Source organism: Cricetulus griseus (genome assembly GCF_003668045.3).
Source record: "Cricetulus griseus strain 17A/GY chromosome 1 unlocalized genomic scaffold, alternate assembly CriGri-PICRH-1.0 chr1_1, whole genome shotgun sequence".
NCBI lineage: Eukaryota > Metazoa > Chordata > Mammalia > Rodentia > Cricetidae > Cricetulus > Cricetulus griseus.
The window spans coordinates 61,294,769-61,319,800 of record NW_023276807.1 but is presented as its reverse complement, the minus strand read 5'-3'; the positions used below and the strand labels follow the sequence as shown (position 1 = coordinate 61,319,800).

The 25,032-nt window shown below is 44.4% G+C and overlaps 1 protein-coding gene across 2 annotated transcripts; it reads right to left on the bottom strand.

Annotated features, from left to right (window-relative positions):
• Positions 1–1,168: 1,168 nt before the first annotated feature.
• Positions 1,169–25,032, bottom strand: Slc25a15 (solute carrier family 25 member 15). Of its 2 annotated transcripts, XM_027395266.2 has the most exons (9): positions 24,949–25,032; positions 20,433–20,523; positions 19,491–19,610; positions 16,469–16,583; positions 12,169–12,427; positions 7,774–7,911; positions 5,820–5,989; positions 4,404–4,562; positions 1,169–3,175 (listed from the first exon to the last, which is right to left on the bottom strand). In XM_027395266.2, exons 4-9 carry the CDS (start codon positions 16,521–16,523, stop codon positions 3,051–3,053), a joined length of 906 nt encoding a protein of 301 aa, XP_027251067.1. In that variant the 5' UTR covers positions 16,524–16,583; positions 19,491–19,610; positions 20,433–20,523; positions 24,949–25,032; the 3' UTR covers positions 1,169–3,050. The 2 variants fall into 2 exon arrangements, with proteins under 2 accessions (XP_027251067.1, XP_027251066.1); XM_027395265.2 differs by lacking the exons at positions 19,491–19,610; positions 20,433–20,523; positions 24,949–25,032 and adding an exon at positions 19,218–19,345.

Sequence of the window (25,032 nt, the reverse complement as noted above, 5' to 3'; positions counted from 1 at the left end):
AAGAAACCATCCTGAAGTAACCCAGTCACAAAAAGACAAACATGGTATGTACTCACTCATATATGGATTTTAGACATAAAGTAAAGGCTTACCAGCCTACAATCAATACTGCTAGGAAATGAGAACTCTAAGAGAGACATACATGGTCCCCTGGAGAAGGGGAAAGGGGAAAGATCTGAGCAAATTGGGAGCATGGGGGAGGGGAGAGGGAGCTAGGAGAAAAAGAAGGGGAGAAGAGAAGGGGTGGGGAGGACATAAAGGAGCAGGAAAGGTTGACTTGGGGGAAAGAATAGAGGAGAGCAGGATGAGAGATACCTTAATAGAGGGAGCCATTATAGGTTTAAAGAGAAATCAGGCACTAGGGAAATGTCCAGAGATCTACAGGATGACACCAACTAACCATCTAAGCCACAGTGGAGAGGCTACCTTAAATGTCCTTCCCTGATAATAAGATTAAAGGCCATGAATTTAAAGAGAGTGCAAGGTGGGGCACATGGCTGGAGGGAGGAAAGGGAAGGCAAAATGGTGCAATTACATTACCTCAAAAAAATTTAAAATTAAAAAAAAAAAATGGGTGTAGAGTGAGTAGAGAAAAATGTCAGTATCAACCTCTGGCTGCCAGACACCCATGCATGGGTGAGTACATACACACATACCACACGCATACAGTAAATAAATGGATGAATGGATAGATAGATGCTGTCTTGGTCACTGTTCTTTTGCTGTGATAAGGGAAGGCGACCATAGCAAGTCCTCTAAAAGAAAGCATTTAATTGAAGTCTTGCTTACAGTTTCAGAGGGTCAGTCCATTATCATAGCAGGGAGCATGGCAGCAGGAAGGCAGGCATGACTCTGGAGGTAAGCGCTTTACAACCTGACCCACAGGCAAGAGGGACAGACACTGGGCCTGGAATGGGCTTTGGGAACCTCAAAGACCACCCTCAGTGACAACTTCCTCCCAAAAGGCCACACCCTCCTAATCCTTCTAATCCTATAAAAATTCCACTCCATGGTGACTAAGCATTCAAAAATGTATGATTCCTCTCTCATTCAACCCACCACACATGCAGAGGGAGAGAGAAATCTATCTAGAGTACACAGCCACATTTTTTGTCAACCTGCCTACAGTAAAATTATTTTACATCAGGAAATCTTGCTGACAAAAGAATACTTGTTCCAATACAACCAGCACCTTGAAATTTATTATCCATAACTCTTTAATATTCCTACTGGTCCCTAATATAAATATAATGCATTAAGTGAAACTCATAGACTCACATTAGTTTTATTTAATAATGATAAATTACTCATTTTTAAACAAACTATCTTAAGTTCTGGTTTTGTCTCAAGTACAGTTGTACCCAAACATTAAATCACAAATTAAGCCAACAAACAGGATAATAACAAAAAAAAAAATTCTCCTCAGGCCTCTATTTTTTCACTCCCCCTTGCTTCTATTTCTGTAGCAGAGGCCACAATGGACAGATTGTGAGAAGACACACTGCCAACAGGGATAATAGATCCCAGGCACCAAAAAGGGAGGCCATGGCTTTGGTCAGTCCTCTTCCTGCAGGAAACCAATCCTACTTTCTACATCCCAGGCCTGTTCAGATGAAGCACCACTCAGTAGCCACTGGCCATACAATAATAGAGGGAACGAAAGTACAAACATGGATTTCTCATAAAAAGTCAGCCAAGGGGTGCTAGAGGCATCCTTCCTTTTGGGGGGACACTTTGCTTCCTCAACCTTGTGCTCCTGGCACTATGGCAAGGGAGCATTAATAAGGTCAGCCTATTTCTTCAGCTTTATAGGCAGAGTAGGAACAAATGCTACTGTCAGCCCCTCTGGTCTTGGAAGTACTGCAGACAATGAGATTTTGGTTGCTAAATACATATTACCTAGTTCAACAAAAAATGTTATGTCACAATGCCTTCCAAATTTACACATCTATAGTCATTAAAAATCCACAGACTGCCAGCTCCAAATGTAGAAGCAAATCAAGGAGTTACAGACCACAAGTGAACTTCAAGAGGATGAACCCGGATACGGTTATGCTGTGGGGCCTCATGGGCTCCTTACGACGTACTCATGAAAAGGACCCCATGATGAAAGCAGGGAGCCCAGACTTCTCTGCTTCCTGAAAGGGCCTCTGGTTGGTGAAGACAGAGACACAGTAGGTGCAGAGTGGCTTCATATCCAGGACCAAAAGAGTACCCTGGATTCCTACTGAGACCAGATTAACAGCCACTGTCAGTTTTCATAAGAGCTTGGCGGGGCAGTCCCTTGTCTATCATGAGTCTAGCACAGGCAGGAAGCTCTTTGACTGAGAAGGGAAGCTGGTGAGTACTCTGTCACCCTCCAGAGGACTAGCCCTCCAGGCCACTCTTACCAATACCAGAGTGCAAAATAATAAGTCCACCTGGGAAATGATTGGCACTCTTATGAGCATCAGGAAAAGAAAAAAATTCTGGGATATCCACCCTGAAATTTCACCAAGAATGGAGAAGCCACATAAGTATGCATACAAGTTTATCTAAAAATATAGATGGATGTTTTAGCTTTAATGTACCACAAAAAGTTAAAACTTTAACCTCTTTGTTTTAACCTCAGCAGCCTTTGGCCCTACATCTAGGATGGATTTAAGCAATCATTTACAACCGTCTGTGTAAAAATTGGTCACCACTTACAACTAGACACGAAACAAAATTGTGTATTCCTCAACCTAGAACCATCTTAAAATTGCATGTGTACCTCTGACTTCTGCAGAAGTCCTGAGAGGAACACAGTGCATAAGGCCACCAGCTGGCTGCCCTGTACATTCCAAGGGCAAGAGCAGCCGACTTTTTTCTTTTGGTACAATAATGGGCAGAAATTATACCGTAAAGAATACAGGGGCTTCCACAAAGTCTTAAGACTCTGAATAGAGGGGAAGACAGTGACAAAAGTCCCAATTAATCAAATAATCCCACATTGTTCTTGTACTCTGTGAAACCCTGAGTTAATAACAGTCAATAAATGCCTGCCTTCAATCCAGGCCCACCAAGACACTTCAGTATGCTTCCAATTGGTTCATCATCAACTTCCTGCTATATTCATAGGCCAAAAACAGTGCCCCATTGGCAGGGAAAGCTCGAATCATAGTAGGTTTCAGTCCAGAATACAAGGCTGTTATTCCTGCAAGACAAAAGGGCAGTCAAAGATTGTGACAGCAGTTACTTGAGGACACACATGCCAACTGCACAGAAGAGATATCTGGGCCCACAAACTCAGACACAGTACTAAAGCTCTTGTGATAAAGGGACTTGCTTTCAGGTTCCCCTCAACAGACTTCAGAAACAAGGTAAGTAGCAAGTCCTCCGGCAAAGCTGATTGATGTTCATATACCAAGATAACTGCTATGTCTGGAGGACTCCTGCAGTATGGACAGGGCAGAGCAAAGGCCTAACATGGCCAGGTGGAGCAATGGAAGAGCCTGAGGGGCCAGCAAGAGATGTGTTCACCCTGCTCAGCCTGGTCATAGGGGAGACCTTAATGAGAGACTTAACTAGGTGTGCCAGGCCAGACTGGAGAAGGCATGCCGGAGTAGTGACACACAAGATACCTGCACTCTATGTGAGTTGTGAGTGAAACATGTCTCTGTGTCACTGTGCTCTCTTTAAACCCAAAGCATGAGTTCACAGTCCAAGGTACTTTTGTTTTGTTTTGTAGATATTGGCGTTTGACCGCATCTATTTTGCTTTTTTTAAGTTTTTATATTTTTAAGATTTCAATATATTTATAAAGCATTTACCTCTTCCCTTTCTTCCATTCAAACCTTCAAATAACCCTAGCTTTAAGATGTCCATATGGTGGATGCCAGAAAGACAGATCTTTGGGGTTGCATGATGTTCATGTCATACAAACATGACTTAAAGTCTGTAGCGGCATAACTCTAAACCCAATTGCCAAACATCTTTAGATATTGCTTAGGTTATTTCTCATTCCAGAAGTCTTATTACATTCTTTTAAATGTAATATATTCAATATATTCTTTTAAAGCTTTAGTGGTCCTGTTAGGAGTGTTTTAATATTTGGATTATGTAAATGAGGTGATGTCACTCACTTCAGAGCATTCTCCCCTCTACACAAAGTTTGTATCTTAAAAATCCCAAGGTATTTAGGATACAAAGAAATCTGCCAGACACCTGGTCCAGAAGTTAGGAAAAAGAACTTGAAACATTTTTGAGAACAATGAAAATAAGCTAAAGCAAAAGGTTTGGAAATAGAAAGCTGGTGGTAGGAAAAGGACATGAGTCAGGGAGAGAAAAAGAGCAGTCACAGTTCTAATTAACCCTGGATCACCACATTTCAAAGAAAATCACTGTGACACACGCCAGTGTCTGCACACAGCAGCCTCACTCACCTTCGTTCTTCACAATACTCAGGAAGGTTCTGACTAGCCCTGTCTGCTTTCCAGTCATAGAAAGAACTTGAATTCTAGATTTGATACAATCCACCGGATAGACAGCAAGCCACAGGCAAATTCCACCAAATCCGCCACTTAGCATCAATGGGACAGGACCTAGGGAGGGAAAGCAGCCAGTGGTTCTTTGTTTTAGGTGGCATTTCCAGAAGCACACTGAACAGTTAACGCCTTGAAAAATGGTAAAGGTTCTGGCTAAGAAGATGGAATATCCCTGGGCTTCATCAAAACTAGCTGGTCACTTAGGTATTGTGTCCCCACCCAACCTCGTCCTCCAGCTGGGGTTGGCCAGCCCACAGTCGACACCCATTGAAATACAGTCTCTGTCTTTCTCAACTTTAACCTCCAACGGCCCAAATCTTCCTCTACTATGGCAAAAAAGGAAAAAACAAAAATCTAAATTTTTAAAATGTACTACATTAAACAGGTGCAACTGAGATTGTTTCCATTTATGACACTGATAAGCACTGGCCAATGTCCTCATTCCCTGCCCGCCTTACCCTTAAATAGAGCTAGGGTTTTCAAGGTAGAGACATAACTCTGGGTGGAAACTTGATATTTAGGTGTACAACTTAACACAAATGTATTTTGGGCTGCCCAACCAGTACATTAAACACAACACTAAATGAGATCCATCTCATCAAAGGTATATGCCACATTGTTGTTGCTGTTTGCTTTGTTTTTGTCTTGGAATGTCCTTAACATCTAATATAGTGGTTCTCAAGCAAGGCTGACTTTGTCTCCCCAGGGAATACCAACAAGTTCTGAAGCTTTGTTATTTTGCTTTTATGTCTCCTTGGAGAGAGGCTGCTATCTTGCAGCACAGGGCACCCTATCACAACAGCTTGAAAAATTCTGTAATTAAATGCCTAAATATAAGATCTATCAGTACTTATTTAGGATAATGAGTAAAAAAATGTTTGGGGAACACACTTATTTGTGATTTGATGTCAGAGACAGGGCTTGGCAGACAATCTTATTTTGTAATTGATTTTAATTAGCCAATTAAAAAAGAAAAAAGTTTTTAAAGCTTATTGTGAAATTGATAGTTGATTTCTTCATCAGTAAAATAACATCTCTGTTCCTTCCAAATGGACCCAGAACAGTTAGTAACCACCCAGGAGGGAAGGGATGGCTCTAACAATGCTAATGCTCCGACTTTAGAACTTGACTTCAGGAAATTTCCCTTGGTGCTGGTCAATGCCTGCTGCCATTTGACTTTCTGGCATCCGGAAACTCCCCAGTACTGGGTGGACCCCCAGGAAGGTGCACACTGAACACATAACCTATGGGGACCAGGAAACCCATGAGGCCGATTCTACTAAGCCCAAATGGTGTCAATGAAAATACATTTACCTAGTTCATCTTTCGATTTCCCTGACGCGAAAAATGATCTGCTCAGTTCATAGCCACCGAAGAAGAAGAAGTAGCCTGGGACTTCTCGAAGTAAAGTGCTTGAGAGTCCATGGTAGAAGCCCAAGGGGCCGTCCTTCCTAAAGATTTCTTTCACAACTGACCAAACTGTACTGGGGGACACAAAGTAGGAGGCAGAGTCAGTGCTGGTAGGGAGGATGTGTGCAATGCAATCATGTTTGTCCCAAGGATGACTTCTGAAAGCAGCTTTGCTATAACTGTGTGTTTCCTGTGACCTGCCCTTCCCTTTGAAGCACACCGGTTATTTCTAGACTTCCTGGTAACTGTGTTCACCAAGCCAGCTGCTTCCTTACTTGTACCTAAGTAAGCCTGCTAACTACTGGGTATATATTTCTGTAAAGTACATTGTCTGGGATGTAAAAGGGCTATTTCCTGGTTTTTCAACAATAAATATGTAAAAATGAATTACAATAAGGAGCCATCCAAGCCTGGAAATAGATAAAAAATACTATACTTGCTCAGTGCCTTGTCCCGTGGAGCCCCAGCTCAAGCTTGTTGGTGTATTAGTTACTCGTAATAAAATACCTGGCAAGGTACAAACTGAAGGGAGAAAGGGCTTGTTTTTGGCTCACAGTTCAGAGGTACAGTTCATGGTGAGGACAAAGCAGGAAAGACAATGCATCAACTCCTGGAATGTCAAAGGCCATAAGCAACCATCTTCCTTCTGAGAGCTTTGTCCCTGCAGCACTGTTCCCATTGCACAGGTGAACATAATAAATGACTCCATACTAAGCTGTGATAAGCCTGCATCCAAGTCTGTGTATGGTGGTGTTAAGGTTCTGTGTCTTCCTCTGGGCACTGGTTACAAAGGCTCATTCATTTAGTGACTGTTTATAGAACTGCCCACTTACGATCTGAATGTATTCACAGTACTGTTGGTAGGTTCCAGTTCAGAAATAACCCTTTCAAGCAACGGTTCTCAATCTTAATGCTGCAACCCTTTAATAAAGTTCATGTTGTGGTGACCCCCAAATTATCTCATTGCTACCTCATAACTGTAATTTTGTCAGTTATGAATCATAATGTAAATATCTGATATGCAGAATATCTGATATGCGACCCTTGTAAAAAGGTCATTCAATACCAGGGGTCGTGACCCTCAGGTTGAGAACCACTGCTTTAAAGCATTATACTGGTTGACTCCTAGGCCATGAATAGCAGGGAGGAAACTATCGACTGGTCAATTTGTTGACTGGTTCCCCAGAAGATTTACAGACCTTGGGTGATGGCAACACCCTTGACCAGATCTTCAACCAGACACACATTGAGATAAATAGATACATTTTGTGATTAATAAGGATGATACAGTTCTTCAATTCTAGACACATGCATGACACACATATCCTCACAGCAGTGGACAGCCACTTTCATTCCTAAGCTGATCAGTGATTGGACCACAGAAAACAGCTCTACTTACAAAGGTCTTGATGAGTGTTTTCAGAACTTGGACCCTTACCAAGGACATGTTTGGGAAGGTGGGAGATACCACTAAATTGTGGCAGTATGCCAGAAAGGGCATGAAGCACTCACCTCGGACTCTAAATCCACACGTAGCGCAGCTCTGAGACCCATTTCAAAGCCATCTCCCAAATATGGCTGGGGCCCATGCCTTATGCTCTCGGGAGGACAAAGGGGACATTCGGTTTCTTGGTGTCTCCATTTCTGCACTAATAATCAACTGCCTAAAACACCGTCTAGGATAGGTAGTGAGTCCAAACATAATAAACTAGTCTTTTCAGAAAATTATCCCCTGACATGGTATTTTAAAATAGGGAAAACTGTTTCCACAGTTGGCCCTTAATTTTAACGATATAAAACGAAAGCAGTATACTGAGAGGAAATAGCTAACACCTGTGCATGAACAGTGAGCGCTTACTTCTGGCTCGCAGCTATCTTTCCTGAGGATTCCATTTCATACATGGTCTGGAGCCGGCACTTCACAAGCTCTGTGGGGCAGAGGACCAGGGCAGCAAAGGCAGAGGCAAAGGAACCAGCAGCTGCATTCTGGAGGTCACTGAAAGGACAGAAGATTTACCATCAGCTCATTGTTCCCTTCAGCATGCACCACGGTAGAAAGAGCACTGGATGAGAAGGAAATCTACATGTGCTGTCCCATCTAAGAATCCGAAGACCCTGTAACAGACAGCAGTACTCCAGCTTCTGTGAGGAATGGCACTTACAGGCGATACATGTCCCCAAAGCCATACATCCAGAAAACGGCATGCTAGGACTCCAGCCCAGGTCTACCTGATTGCTACATCCATGCATATGTCCCCATCCCCTCAATTCATGTGTTGAGAACCTAACAGCTACCAATGTGTGTAATAGTGTTTACAGCACTTAAGAGGCAATCAGGAATAGATTCGTTCCTGAGGGTGAGACCTTCATTATGTGATCTATGGCCTATAGCTTTGCTCCCTCTGCCAGGTGAGGACATAGTGACAAATCCTGTCTGAACCAGGGAGGGAGCCTGTTGGCATCTTCATTTTTGACTTTAGAGCCTCCAGAAGAAATGTTTGTTTAAACTTCCTAATGATATCTTATTGGTAGCCCAAGCTAAGAAACATTAAAAAAAAAAATGAAAGAAAAAAAGGAGGGACCATAGGAGAAAGGGGGAAATCATCTATTGTCATACCTCCCCAAATATAATCTATTAATACCTTACTATATTTGTGACAATATTGCTTCTGGCCTGGAAACCAACCTGGAATAACCAGACATGTAATGTAATAACTACAGATATAAACCAGTCTAGATTTTCATGACCACAAAAAGGTTTCCCAAGTCAGCTATGACATCTGATAAGATTTGATATGGTTTGCCAATGTTACCCAACAGTTTGTATGGTAGAAGCTTAGTCCCTTGGGTTTTGTTGAGGTGATGGGACATTTAAGATGTGGTGCCTGCCCATGGAAACCTCCAAACATCACAGGTCATTGCAAACATTACTGGTTGATCTCCACAACCTGAGGGGAAAGCCCCACTGCTGAAGACAACATGTACATACATCAAGCTCAGAGAAGTCAAGCCAGTGCCTAATTTGAGGCTCCACCTCTACCGACTGGCATTCATAGTACTGGAAGGAACTCTGCATGCTACTAGGAGAAACTCAGTCATCAATGTCTCCCAGCTAAAAACCCTGCGACCTACAACAGTGACCTGCCTGCAAGATATACTGGTGCATTAGTGGCACAAATGCTATGGAAATAACCAACCACTTTCCTTCTGATTGGACTTAAGGCCTATTCCATTAGTTGGAACCCATACCTAACAGTTAACGTGGTCAAAACCTGACTAGATAGGTCATTGGCTTAGGGGAAAACCTAAAACTATAATTCTATTAGAGAACTAGTAGTGAAATGATTCCCAATCGCATATTCATTAGGAATAGTCACTGATCAACGCCTCACTCAGCCCTCATCAGAGAAGCTTCCCATCTAGATAGGAACTAACATAAAAGACCCACAAATGGACAATGTGCAGAGACGGAGAGACTTCGGAGTACTCGGTCTTTAATGGGATTGTCTTCATCAAACCCCTCCCCCTCTGGGCTCAGGATCTATGTGGAAGAGGAGGTGGGAAGACTCTGAGAGCCAGAGATGGATGACTCCAAGGAAATAGTGTCTTCCAGACACAACAGGACTGATGCACATATAAACTCAGAGACTAGGGCAGCATGCGTAAGACTTGCACAGGTTCAAGCTAGATGGGGTCCTGGGACTAAGAAAGGAGATGTGGCCACAGGATCCTACCCCTAACCAGCTACCTAAAACTGGTACCTGGCAGCAAAGGAAAAATTGGTTTGCTCCAGGGGAGGCTCACTGGGCATATTCACCACACTTCCCTGAGGTAGTTGGGCAACACAAAGTGAACTCGGTGGCATTTTTGTAGACATTTTTGTTTCAGCTTGCTTTGTGCATTTTTTTTTGCTTCATTGGCCTTTTGCTTGTTTATTTGTCCTCCATTTGTGTGTGTGTGGGGGGGGGGGTTGTATGTGTTTGTTTTATTGTTTTTATTTTGTTTGCTTTAGAGGGACAGGAAAAGAAAATGAATATAAAATCTGGTGGGTAAAGAGGTAGGGAAGATCTGGGAAGAACTGGGAGGGGGAAAACATGATCAAAATACACTGTATAAAAAGATGTTTCAATTATATATATAAAAAAAGGTGGGTCCTAGAGTGCCGACACCCTCAGAAGGGACAAATACAGAGGGGACTGCAGTTAGCTTCCACAAGGCAGAGCTTCCTGTAGTGTCTGGTGACCTCTCCTCATGATTCCATCTGCAATGCTGTCATAGAGCCAGAAGACATCCTAGAAGAACCTAGGAGATGCCAGCCCAATGCTCTTGTACCTCCAGACTACCGTAAACTAAGTAAGTTTCTTTTCTTGCTTCTAACTTTGGCCTTCATTTTCCATAGTCTTGACTCTGTGCATCAGACAGCAGCTGCTGTCCACAGACTGAGCTGGCCTTGCAAGCATCCAGGACTCAGGAGAGTGGACTTAGCATGGGGCTGTCCGAAGCAGGACTGTTTGCTGGGTAGACCCTTTTAACCTTAGAGAATTAAGCCTACCACCACAAACTAAGATAAGACAAGCAGGCATACGGACATCCTTGTGTTTAGTTCACCTCTTCACATCACTCCTGAGCTTATTTGTTAAAAGCCAAAGTTTCAAATGGTATTTTGGCCAGCCTACACACCATATTTAGCCTTCTTCAGGGACTCTCAACCTGCTGACAGGCAACTGTCAATGAGGGTCATTACCTAGAACATACTAAAGTTTGCTAGAACAAAGGTTTCAGATGCCGATAAACATAGAAGTCAATTCAACATCAGGTGTTGGGATGGTTCCAGAATCTGAATGAACATAAAACATCTTAAGAGTACAAGGGAGAGGCCAAGTCAGCATTTCCATGGACTTTGGCTTCCTCATAAGCACTTTCCAGTGTACAAAATAAGGCACATGAACCTTCAGCTCTACATGTTGGATAAATATGTATAACTGGAGTTGAAAGTGAAGAAAGTGTAGGATGGGGCTTTGTAAGAATCCACTGTCGACTCTGTCTCATTTTGCTCTGTTTACATATTTTTGCCATATTGGTCTGCTTGTTCATTTTATGTTTTGTGTGGTGTGTGTACTTCTTGTTTTGCTTGTTTGTTTTAAAGAGATAAAAATATAAAGTTGGTAGCATGGTGCTGGAGAATCTGGGAGGATGGAAGAGGGGAAAATATGATCAAAATATATTGTATAAAATTTTTTCAAGGAAAAAAAAAAAGATCTACTGTTTGACCTAAAAGCATCTGCTGTATAAGACCTCATTCAGCCAAAGGTCAAAGTAGAATACCACATCAGGTTCAAACCAGGACACACAAATATTTGTGATGTGGCCACAGAGATCCACAGTGAATGCTTGCTTTACCTGTTTCCCTTTGCCACTCTTGATGAATGTTCTCTAGATCTAACCAATAGTATTCCTTGTTGGTCTAACATAAAGAGGACCTAGTGGAAGGGGACAGTGGGCTCAGGGGACACTGTCCTTGGTCCAGCAACTATGACTATCTTTCCATCTGAAAGCGAAATGGCAGCACCTCCACATGGTCATGGTAAGGGCCATAAAGACACAGCCTACATGTCAGAGTACAGCAGGCTGTAGGCAGTGTCAGAGGAGTACAGCAGGCTGTAGGCAGTGTCAGAGGAGTACAGCAGGCTGTAGACAGTGTCAGAGGAGTACAGCAGGCTGTAGACAGTGTCAGAGGAGTACAGCACACCGTAGGCAGTGTTCCCCCCAGCAGGTAAGAAGCAAAACTCTCCGAAGAGTGAAAAGGGGAGAGACTCTAAGCTCGGAAAGGATTCTAGCGCTGTGTTAGAGCAAGTTAACTAGGCTTGTTTCCATACTGAAGAACTGTGTGGTAAGAAGCGACACACTATGGGTACCACATAAAATAAATTTCCTCAAAGCTCCACACAAGAAACACAGTGAGGCCTTTTCCAACCCATTCTGAGTAGCACCAATTCTTGCTTCTGGGGAGGGTGGGGAGATACACGCCTGTAAGCATCCTAGTATCCATCAGAAAAGACCAAGTGTTAGCCCAGCACTTGTGTTGACGCAGAAACATCTTCCCATATGGACCAAAGCACACAGCGGGAGATTGGTTTGACCTTCTCTGGTTCACACCATGATAGTATAGAAACATCAGGATTGAATGTCATTAAAATCAAGTTTTCACTTATTTCAAAAAAAAAAAACAGTGTCTGCCAGTGTCCAGACTCACCTCAGTTTTGCCTGCCTGTCCAATCCAACCATTTTACGGACCACCTGCTGGCAGAAGCCATAACACATGAAGAGCACCGAGTTCTCTGCAATATTGGCAATCAGTGCAGGGCTGGTGCCCTTGTAGAAGCCGCGGAAGCCCACCTGGGAGTAGGTCTTCAGGCAGCAGTCAGTGAGGCCCCGGTAGAGGTCTGGGAATGTCTGCATCTTCACCTTCATTGTGTCGAAGGGCTGCCCAGTCAGTACACATGCTGTGCCCCCTAGAGGTAGGAGATGAGGCTTTAGAATGGGTCTACAGCCTCTGACAGGGACAGTAACTTCAGTCCATGGTTTACCAGTATTTTAGTTTCTAATGACTGACTTTAGAATGCCTTTCCCCCCAAATCCTCTAGCCAAGTTCAAAACAACTTCTGGCAGGTGCCTATGCTGGCCAGCACACCAGAGGTCCATCCTAAAGGGATTCATGCTTGCAGGGGAGAGGTTGGGTTTCTATAGTCCAAGCCATGAGTACAAGATATGTTTGGGGGGCTCAGCCACGTAATTAATGGGTAGAGATGGGCTAGAACCTGGTCTTAACTGTGCCACCCAGATAGTGAATACACCTGAATCTTTTCTTTATCTACACCAACTCACAGTGTTAATTTGGCACAAACCTGGCACACAAATGGTTACTAAACATCGGCCACTACAGACATGACAGAAGCCATGCAGAAGGACAGTGGATACAGTGGTAGAGACAGCATTTTTTTCCTGTCTAAGGCCCAACTGTATGATGACTATTAGAAAAACCCGGCAAGAGCCAAGTGCCAGATAAGGAAAACAAGAAGCCTGCTAATTAATCTCTTGAGAGTAAAGCATATGACCCTGGAAAAAGCACTTGAATTTTAACTCTATCAGTTAATGATTTGTACTTAGTTAGGGAGTCGACTACAATTGCCTTTGCTTAGTATAAATGGACTGGAATCTGCCTTGCACTTGTTTTCATACTATGAGAATATCAAATGTACTAAGTCTAGATTGCATTAGATTACTTCAGAAAGAATTCTGAACATAGGGATAAGAACACACTGTGATTGCCCCACAGTATTTGTAGACCCTGGACTAGGACCAAAGTTTTAGGACATGCCACTGGTTAATATTTACCTCTTTCATGAAGCCTAGAAAGGCCCCATATTTCAAGCATCCCTGGCTTAGGTCAAGAAACATAGCAACTATGTGATAAGGCCGCCAAACCACCACCAAAATGGAAGGCTTACACAAAATAAGAAATGCAGTTTTACAATTCATTTATTATGCATCATTATTGCACCTGTGCTGTGGGAAGTAGAAGGCAATGAGGACGAATCATTTATTTACTGATAGACAAGGTGTTACTTCCAAGAAACCTGAGAATGACTTGGCCTATTAATCAGAACGATTTCTGTGATTTTTTTTTTTTTTTTTTGGCTATTGTTTGTTTACTTCTTCCAGGAGAGTTAACAAGAGTTTCACCTGGTTACCCACAATTCTGAATCACTGGAATACTATTTACCAACATGTTCCAACAGAGTGGGTGGTGTGTGTTTGTAATCCCAGTATTCCTTTCTCCTCCCTTAGGTTGACCTCCCCCATCCCTTAGATCGACTTCTTTAGATATTTTATCATAGCAACAAAGAGTCATGGACTTACAAGTTACTAAGGCCATTTATCAGAGAAAGGACAACTTACCACAGGACATACAGGTAAGCCCCAAACCCCCCAGTCCACAGCAGTGCCACTTCCCAGGACTGGGAAGCAGGACATTTGAAGATATCCCTTCAAACTGATTTTTTGGGGGTGCTTGTTATTTTGACACTGAGAAGATAAACTTCAAGGGCTGTAGAATTCCTCCTTCCCAGTCAGTGTGCCAGTTAATGAAGCGTCCATCCTGCAAGAAATTCTAGGGACTACTTTTCCCTGATGTAACGGAGATACTAAGCTAAGTCAAAGCACTCGAAGACTTAGCTCTCATCCTAAGTGCCTGGGACCTTTGCTACAGCAAGCGCAGGTCAGACCAGAGACAAGGTCTCGGCTCTTTGGTAGAAATGAGCTAGCTGGGAACCTTGTCTGGTGAAGGCAGCTTTGCTTAAAACCAAAAGGAAACAAAGAATATATTTACATTTACATTCCATCATGACCCTTGACTCTCTACTTACAGAAAAATCACAATGAGGGGTGGTCATGGAATACTAAGCGTTCTCCATGCAAGTGGAAAAATCTCAAAACCCAGGAATTTGCCAGTCCAGGCAGTTAAGGTAGCAAAGAGTTCAAACCACCTCTGACCTCAGAGAAGGCTGCTGCTCTACTAGGCACCCTAAAACAAAGATGTCAACAAAACAAGAAACCAGGCAGCCAGGCAGTGGTGGCACACACCTTTGATCAAGCATTCAGGAGGTGGAGGCAGATGGATCTCTCTGAGTTGAGGCCAGCCTGGTCTACAGAGTGAGTTCCAGGACAGCCAAAGGCTCAAAGGCTAACCCTGTCTTGAAAAGCAAACAAAAAAACCAAAACAATAATAAAAAAAAAAAACCTATAACCTGTTAAGTGCTACCTCAAATATCTGAATGAACATAGTCAGGGAAAAGGTAAACTTTTTAAAAAATCTTTGCAATAATTCCTAGTTTGCTCTTAGACTAATGAAAGAACGTAGAATACCTGCAGTTGGAACTCTCTCAAGAGACTGTACACCCTCTCACTGAAGAGACAAGAGCTGGTCATGTGATGCTCTCCACTAGCCAGAGCCAGCAGATGTTTTTGTCACTTACAGTTAGCATCTCCACAGCATGGCATTTGGACTAAAAGGAGGGAACCGACTTAACCCTATGATTTAGGTCTAAGAGGAAGGAATGCGGTCCAAGGGATTGGCCCATCCTCTCTTCCACAGAGTGGGGGGGAGGTGACCTGAAGATCCATCGCAGTTAATAACACATTGGTATACAACCTTGCTAGCTGTTGGACCTGCTCACCAGACTGGAACACTCCTTGTCTCTAGCCTGGAGAGGTGTCCTTGCCCAGGGTATCCTTATCAGCCTTCTGAACCAACTTTGACCTTTGGTTCAGGGAGGCGGGTGGAAGAGCAGGGGGAGGGGTGAGAGAGAATTATTCTCTGTACAAGGATTTTTTTCCTCCGGCTGAACAAAGGACAGAGTGAGAGGCGGTAGTCCCCTGACCACACTTGATCTGTTGACCCAAGAGGCCATACTGGGTACTAGAACATCGAGCAACATGGTGCTCTGGCCTCCTCATTTACAAGAATATGGGGGGCTAGGGATAGATCAAAGGTTCTCCGGGGAAACACGTGCCTTCCAGTGGGCCTTTGCCCCTAAGGTAACATGGGCACCCGGTTCTTTGTGCCCCAGGCTAAGTTGTTCCCAGTGCCTGCATGTTAAAGGTGGTCTTTTTTTTACTGTGGCCTCAGGTTACTAGCCCTGGCTCCAGTCTGTCCTTAGGCTCAGGATCTGAGGGTAGGCCTTAACTGGCCAGTCTCAAAAGATTCTGCCTTATACACCAGGAGACACTGAGGAACAACAGTCTCATTGCTAAAGGAAGCCTTCCTTTCTTTCCCATTACCAATAAGGACAGTAACGGGAGTGGAGAAATGGCTCACAGGTAAGAGTGCTTCCTACACTTCTAGAGGGACCTACTTTGGTTCCCAGCACCCACATGGGTGGCTCACAACTGCCTATGACTCCTGCACCAGGGGATGGGATCCATACTCTCTTCAAGTCACCATGGGCAACTGCTCACATGTGGCAGATAATCACAAAAAAGAACAGTAACTGGCATTTTGTACAACAAAAGACCTGAACATTGCCCAACGTGGGGTGACCCACTTCCACTTGCCTACGCTAGCACGTGACAGTAGCCAAGTGGGTGAGTTCATTTGGGAACGGAGATTTTCTAGCAATACCAGGGACATCGTCATCCTTCATTGATTGGTAAAGCTTTAATATAACTAAACACTACTATATGGTTCTTACTGCTATGCTCTGAACAATAGCACATTTCCATTAAATTGACTCATTCTGAGGGTAGAGTATATTACCTATGTGGTAACAATTTCCAGTCCACTTTGAGGAACTACTTCAGGAACACATGGAGGACTCAGGGATACAGGGAAAAGGGTTTAGGAACACAGGGGAGGTGGGGGAGGTTTTAGGAACACTGGGAGGGAGGTTTTAGGAACACAGGGAGGGTGGGGGAGGTTTTAGGAACATGGGGAAAGGTTTTTTTTTTTTTTTTTTTTTTTTTTTTTTTTTTTTTTTTTTTTTTTTGAGGATTACCTGCTGCCCCGGCTGTGAGGTCAATAGCAGCTTGGATGGCAGGATTGGACTTCATGGTGCCCCTGGGTTCTGTGGAAGGCAATTCTCTAGAGTGTAGGATGTGTACTACATATCCCTGGGAAGAATGAAAGGGTCCATTAGCCTCTGCAGTCCCCCATTCTCTAAGCCTGCTAAGTCCCTGCACCTTAAATACTGGGAGTGGGAAGATGGGCTCCCAAGGAGGCTGAAAGTATCAAGGCAGCCAAGTGAGCCACTGCGGCTTCCCAGGCAGGGTGTCACTACTACAGCCCCTACTTTAGGACAACAAACAGCAGACAAGGAGCCAATCACAAGTGACCCAGACCACATCAGACTAGTGTTTCAGAGGCCAATGATGAAAGTCCAGTACACAAAACTCAGACATAGATTCAGACAGTAGCCTGTGCCACTGGAGCGCCACAGCCTAGGGGGGGCTCCATTAAGTCACGTGACTCCGAAACCAGTGATCTTTATCTAGACAAGGTGGATTATAGGGTTACAGGTAGTCACAAATGCCACAAGGCCAGCATAGAGCCCTGACCCTGTACTCATTACTACTCCATCACGTTTTAACAGTGAATATGTAGATTTACGTAAGGTCTTGCTACAATTCAGATTCTGATTGAACAGGCCTCAAGTAGGACCAGAGATGCTCACAGCCCAAGCTCCCGGGCAAGGCTGATAATGTGGGCCAGCCACAGTGATGCCACATCTGGACTACTGGGTTCCATTTTAGTTGATCGGAACCCCAGGGGTAAGTCTCAGTCAAGTCGCCAAAAAAACCCAACTTGCTGAGATGTGGACTCAATATTAACTAGAAGAAAAAAAAATGGAGAATTCCTTAACATACAAGATCAAGTTACCCATCAAGCTATTCTGTATGCTCTCAAAATACAGAATTGATCTACATTTAACAGGGCAGTTTCACGCCTCACATTGAGGAGGTTGGTGGTTGGTGCACTAGGCCAAGGTTCCTTCAAATGCCAAAGCCATTCTCAAAGTCGAGAAAATAGTGGCAGTGGGCAAGCAAGAATTTGAAAAAAAAACACCTTATCAATGACCACATTCCAAGAACCTTTTCTTAGAGAAGAAAAAAATTTTTTAAATTAGCAATGTGGTAGTTACAAAAACACCCAAGCCTGTATTTCTATATGGAAAGTAAAATACTATCTACAGGGGCAACATTCAAACTGGCCTCAGATAAACTTCACCGCTTCCATTTCTTTTCATGTGAATAACTCTTTACTAACTGGGAAGGCATAGAAAAGTGTATCTAAGAATGCAGTCACTGTGAATTCAACCCCTTTACAAAAGCCAAATGTAAACACTGCAAATCCTAGAGATAACACAGAGGGCCAAAGCAACAGGAAGGTTGCTGAGAATGTCTCTTAGAAATGTCAAAAAGGCTATACCCATGAAGTCTCATCAACTCGGAAGCCTAAGAAAACCTACAGGAGGATGATACCAATAGACACACTAACATGGATGGAGGAAATCTCAGGGGTGTCTCAAACCTGGACAAAGAACTATAGGCAACTAAGAAATGATGCAGGGAGGATAGCCTTCCCAAGGGAAGAGTCCCCCAGTTCAGCAGCATTATATGGACTTAGAAAGTTGTATTTATATATTTAAGACTGTAATACACACAGAGAGGGGGGAAGGAAGGGAGAGAGGGACAGAGAGGAACAGAGAGGGACAGGAGAGGGACAGGAGAGGGACAGGAGAGGGACAAGAGAGGGACAAGAGAGGGACAAGAGAGGGACAGAGAGGGACAGAGAGGGACAGAGAGGGACAGGAGAGGGACAGGAGAGGGACAGAGAGGGACAGAGAGGGACAGAGAGGGACAGAGAGAGGGAGAGGTGACAAAGAAAAAAAGGACATGAATTTGAGGGGGAGTTACATGGAATGGGTTAGAAGTCGAAAAGAGGAGGTAGGAAATGTTAATTATAATTTCAAAAACATTATTATATATAAAAATGTTTTTCCAGTGCTGGAGATGAAACCTGACTTCCTGCATACTGGTTAAGCACTCTTACCACTTAGCCTCCTTCTCAGGGATACCTGTCAAATTATAAAAGACCGAAGTGGTACTAACAGATGAGCCCAGAAAGTAGGCAGAACGAACTGAGTATGAACTGTGGCTTGGAGAGATTGCAGGACTTGCTCAAACCAGACTGGTCTGCACGGATTTAAACTGATTTAGGAGCTTGCTGAACCATTTGCAATAGAAAACCCGAATCCTCTCGCGTCCTACTACTCTCTTCCTTCAAACTACCCTGTAGTCGCAGAAACAACGCTAGCACTACGACTGGTCTGGTCGCTAGAGGAAAATGTCTTCACGGTGGTCGAACCAGATGAGGCTGCATTTCGCAAGGGAAGACATGTCCCGAGCTGCAGCTGGATGGCAGGAGGCCGTGTGCCACCACCATCTAAACCCTTCGGCCAAGCGCAGGGCACCGGCCACGGCGGTGTCAACTACTGCTGCAGCTGTGGAGCGCGTCGTCACCGGGCCTGCACCGGATTCCTCCCCCGCCCCGCGCAGCGCTCGCACCCTGCTCAGCACCGCTGGAGGCAGAGCCCTCCCGACCCACTGCACCTCCCGGGACCGGCCGTCAGCCCGATCCGCGCCGGTGTCGCAGCACGTGTGCAGCAGGGCGGGGACTGTCAGGCCGCGTCCCCTAGCCCGGCCGGCCGCCCGCTCGCTCCCTCCCTCCCACGCCGGCCACCTCACCGCTGCGCCTGGCTGCACCGGCTCGCACTCCGCCGTCCGCGCTGGCGGCCGCGTTCCCGGGACACTCTTTAAGGTCGCAGCGTGGGTCCGGCCCTCCCTCCCGGGACCCCTCCAGTGGCCCTCCTCCCCGCCCCCGAGGCCCCGCCTCCCCTCCGCCCCTCCCTCTTGAAACCCCTTCACTGCCCCCCAAGTCCTTTCCCTCCAGAGAGGCCTCTCCCTCCAGAGGCCCCTCCCCGGCCTGCCCTCCCTCCCGAGGCCCGGAAGTCTGCTCACCACGCTGGCAGGCTGGCCCGAGTCCCTGGCGCTGGTGGCGGCTTCCAGGAAGACTCACCTTGAGGTCTCCCGTTGTTATCCAGCCCCAGAAGCTGTGGTTTCAACGGTTAATGAGAAGTACTAGAATGGTAGAGGTGAAATATAAATTCACTTATGGCCATCTTTTAAAACTTTATTTGTTTAGAGACGGACTCACATAGCCCAGGCTTAACTTGTTCTGTGGCTAAGGATGGACATGAACTTCCCGAGTTTCCTGTCTCCATCTTCCAAGTGCAGGGAGGCTTGGTTTTATGAGATGTTTGGGATCAAAAAGCTAGCTAAACGTCGAGCCAGGGGTCAACCTAAAGAGTGAGCTAGTGGGTCTGTATTCCTTCATGGCTCCTGCCTCGAGTTTCTGCCTTTGATTTCCCTCAACTGGAAAGGAAGGTGTATGTCAAAGACATCCTTCCCTCCAAGTTGCTGTTTATCCGTGTTTTATGCAACAACAGAATGAAACTAGAACACTGCTCTTACAGAGGACTACAGTTCAGTTCCCAGACTGCCATATACTGGCTCTGAAAGCTCCAACTCTCTCCCTCTTCTGGTTTCTACAGACATCTGCATGTACATGGGGGGGGGGGGGGGTTAATGCGCGCGTGTGTACACACACGTTTACAAATAAAAGGAATAAAATTCTTTCAAACATAATAAAATCAAAAGAAGCTGAAAATACTTACAGAAGGTGTATCATTGGTTCACAACAATAAGATTATCGTTAGCGCTAGTCCTAAATCGGAAGATTCTTGGGCTTCATGTGGCATATAGCTACCACCTTCCCACTCAGCTTTAGCCCCATAACTATTTCCATTTTCTATATTGCAGTTCCTTTTCTCAGACAACCTCTCATTTTGTTGCTCAAGCTACTGCTCAAGCTGATGACCAACTCCCAATCCCCTGCCTTACCCTCCTTAGTAAGCTTGGTGGGGTTCAGTCTGTCAATCCAGCGTTCAGGATGTTTGGGCAGGAAGATGAGAAATAGGTTCCATAATAAGACCTTATCTCCAAAAAGAAAAAAAGAACCTATTACCATTTGGATATGGTATTGGAGTATAGCCAGATAAATTAAGTAATTGGTAATGGGTGTCACTGACTTGAATATCTCGCGTGAAATGCTTTAGTATGTGACATGAGTATACAAGGGTCAGCTCTTCCTGGCCTCAATGTATGCTACAACAGTGTCAAAGAACCAATACATAGGGCACTGGTCAGCACCAACCCCTTAGACCTGGCAGGGAGAGAGCAGTGTAACTATAGTGACAAGCCAGGGAGTTAGGATAAGTTGCTCAAGGTGACATGGAACCTAACAAGTTGGAACCTTCAGCTGCTTTTCAGTGTCTCCTGGCCCAGTGGCTTTGCAGACCTAAGGAAAACCTAATTAAGGACAGACCTTGACCTTCTGTTACAGAGCCAGGATGTGGTATCAAAGTTCTCGTGTGACCTTAATTTCTTATTCTTTAAAAATTCTCAGCTATGCCAGATGGTGGTGGTGTTTGCCTTTAATCCCAGCATTGGTAGGCAGAGGTAGGTAAATTTCTGAGTTCAAGGCCAACCTGGTCTGCAGAGTGAGTTCCAGGACATCCAGGGAAACCCTGAGAAACCCTGTCTTGAAAAAACTAAACAAATATAAAGGACCAGAGTTGTAGGATCATGTGATGCTCTCCTTTAGTAAGGATATGTAAATTAGATTAGGGACCTATAGGAAATACTTGTGTAACGATAAATACTCCTTTGTACAGCTGTACAGGGTTCAGTCCATCAGAGAGGCTGGACCTTCCTGCTGCCACACAGGACTTAAAATTTCATCTTGGGCCAGGCATTGGTGGCACATGCCTTTAATCCCAACACTTGGGAGGCCGAGACAGACAGATCTCTAAGTTCGAGGCCAGCCTGGTCTACAGAGCAAGTGCCAGGCTAGGCTCCAAAGCTACACAGAAACCCTGTCTTGAAAAGCAAAAAAAAAAAAAAAAAAAAAAAAAAAAAAAAAAATTGTCTTGGAGTGCCTTCTTTAACTGACCTGTGCCACACGGTGCACCCCATCCACCTCCCCACACACACAGGAAGGCTTCTTTTCCAAAGTAAGGGGGCTGCCAGAACCAGTTCATAGAATCGCTTCAAATCCCTCTTTCTTTCCATTCTTCCCTAGTATCTTTGTTCTAGGAAATGAGAAACAATATACCGATACTTAAGGACTCATTGGAGAGTGCTTGTGTCATCCATGCCACAACTAAGTCTGAGTATCGGGTGAAAGCCTGGAGATTTAGTTAAAAGCAGAGACATCCGGCTGCTTGTGCTATGTGTGTCTGTCCAACTTTATTCATCTTCATTCCAAGGGGAGAGCAGCCTTATATACATTTACAGCACAGTGGAAAAGCCTCAGGTATAAGAGCTCGTGGAAGAAGAACTCATGTTTTCCCAGTGTAGTAGGGTGAGGCCCAGGCTGAAGCCAGGACTAGAAAACAGGATGCACCTGTGGTTATTGGTGGACAGGCAACTCAGAGACCCCGTGGGGACTTGGGCCCAACATCTCCCCCTTCTTTATGTATAAATTAGCTCCTATCTTAGGTGACCAGGATGTGGATGGCAACCTTACCTGTCAATGGAGAAATCACCCAGGCTGCATGACCTTCCTGTCTTAGTTTGGTTGGCATCCCCTTGGTCTCGCCTGTCATTGGCTGCCTAATTTTTCTGTAGGCTCAATGATAGTTGAGCTGAAGGATTCTCTATGGTCATCAAATGACAAATCGAGCCTGGCTTGTCTAGCGCTGAGGCGCCTTAGTCAAATGAAGTCCTATGGCTGCAAGGCCCAGAGATAAGAACCCAGCCCATTCTTTTACTAAATGGCCTTCCATCTGCAATCCCCTAAGGAGGAGCTCTCCAGAGGACAGAGGAACCCGAGTCTCATTTATTCTAATAACTTGATTGGCCAATTGAGGAGTATAATTTTTTAAGATTTAAACTTCCTACCTGGACTAAGTTATTTATGGAGCTCTGAGTGCTAAGAGCCTCTGTTACTTCCCCTGCCAGTTTATCCACTGTGCTGGCTATAGTTACAGACTGAGATGATAATTTTAGATACAGTGGCTGCTTTAGCAGCCACAGCAATAGCTACAGTCACCCCAACAGTGATGCCAAAAGTCTTTTTTGTCCATCAGATTGCAAGATGACCTGCCTGTTGAGAAACTGGAACTCTGGAACCCACTGCCTCCTTTCTTTCATGGACTGTAGATTCAATGACATTAAGGGTCAGGAACCACTGACCAGTTCAGGATGTGTCACTCAAACTGGCTTGAGAAAGCTCCCACAGTCTCAGGTCTGGCTTTTCTCTGTTCCATGCATCTCACCAAACCTTCTGGCAGCCATCTCGCTTTAGTCTTTTCTTGCAAGTGAACAAACATGCCCTCGACCCCAAATTAGGGCATGATCAGGTCTTCTCCACTGTCTAATGTATTAATGTGGAGACTGGAGACATTAGTCTTTTTTTTTTTTATCTTTTGAAGTTACGTTTTCAAGGAGCTATGAGCACGCTCCATAACTCCTCATCTCCGAAGATTACAAGGAACACCTGCCCTGTGATCAATATTCTGTTGAGTACAAAGTAGCTGAAATGCCTTACTAGAATATCCAGATCCACTGTCTGTTCTTTATCACTGTTGGAACTAAACAATGACTTATTATATGTTTAGAAACCTGAATACCTATCAACTGCCATGTGCACATATTTTAACTTGCCAAATTCTGTAATATGAGTAACATCCATTTGCCATAAATGATTAGGAAGTAGGCTTCAAGGGTTCACTCCTAAACTAGTTACAGATCAATATTGTGGGCACACCACTATGGAGATCCTAAGAAAACCCTGACTGTAGTGGTCTGTGACTGCATGATCCCAGGTGTCTTCAATGTTGGATCACCTGGCCATTGTTTCAGGGGGTCTTGTTTCATCAAACCATGTTAGTCTGAAAGGAACCCACAGCTTTTCATTTTATGTGGAAACAAAAGCAGAAATTCTTTTCCCAAGTAACCTGTCCTTATACTTAAATTTTGAAGTCAAAGTTTTTTTTTGAAATATATGTTTAATTGTAATCCAGCAGCATTTATAATCAAGCATATTTTAGCAGTTATTCTTTCCTTGGCTATTGAACAATTTAAAGACAGCATAATAGCATACAGCATCTGGACTCCGTATTTTCCATTTTTATGTGGCTTATTCTATTTTTTTACTTTTATTTTTTCATCTTAATACCAGTACCTTGTTTCTTTAAACTTTCTCTGTATTTTCCTTTGAGACAGCACTTCTCTATTTCAATCCAACTGTCTTAGGAGTTGAGGTACCCATTTTCTAGTACCTTTCCAATCCCACTCTCAGGAGTTAAGATACCCTACCAGTACCTTTACTAATCCACCCTCATAAATCCTTACTTGCTGGTCAGCCTTCTGAGGGTGATCTCTTTCTTTCCCCGATCTCGGTGGAACCTTCACTTGTGGCATCCACACCACAACTAAGTTTGAGTAGCGGGTGAAAGCCTGGAGATTGAGTTAAAAGCAGAGACATCTGTCCAACTTTATTCGTCTTCTTATTCCATGGGGAGAGCAACCTTATATACACTTACAGCACAGTGGAAAAGCCTCAGGTGTAAGAGCTCGTGGAAGAAGAGCTCATGTTTTCCCAGGTGTAGTAGGGTGAGGCCAGGACTGAAGCCAGGATTAGAAAACAGGATGTACCTGTGGTTATTGGCTGACAAGCAACTCACAGAGACCCCGTAGGGGCTGGGACCCAACAAACGCTGGATTGCACTAAATAAAGTGCCTATGCAACTCTGTTCAATGAATCCCCAGAAATATCGGGGCCTCTTTCTTAAGATTTTTTAAAATTTTTAAATGTATGTGTATGTGTGAACACATGAATGCTGGTGCCTGTGGAGGCTGGAAGGGAAGCAGTAGTCCCTAACTAGAGTTACCGGTGTTTGTGAGCTGTCTTACTTCTGTGCTGGGTCCTCTCTAAGAGTACCAGGCACTCTTAACTGCCCAACTGCCTCCCTCTCCTCATGAAGACAGCATGCCATAGGCATGCAACACTGCCCCCACTGAACAACAGAGCTGAATTCCAAAGGAGCAAACACTATCACACACAGGTCTCTCTGCTCAAGGTAGTGGCTGGCTACCCTGGGGATTGTGCAAGATGTCACTGTGGCTGACCTGCATTGGAAGCAGGTTTGACGCAGGTAAGAGGACAGACAGATTGACCACAGGAATAAGGCCCTTGTCAGTGCACCAGAGTTTCGCAATGTACAGGTTAATGACGTCACAGGGGAAAAATATCAAAGTGTGGTAAGTGGAGTAGCAAACAAATCACAAGCACAGAACATCACGGATTCAAATGTGCATTTGGTAAGGAAATGGAAAATAGTACTTTACTTACAGTTTCAGTACCCACTCCATAGAACTTTGGCTGTAAGCTCCCTGGAGTCTCCTTTGGAATCAGTACAACCAGTATTTGAAATTG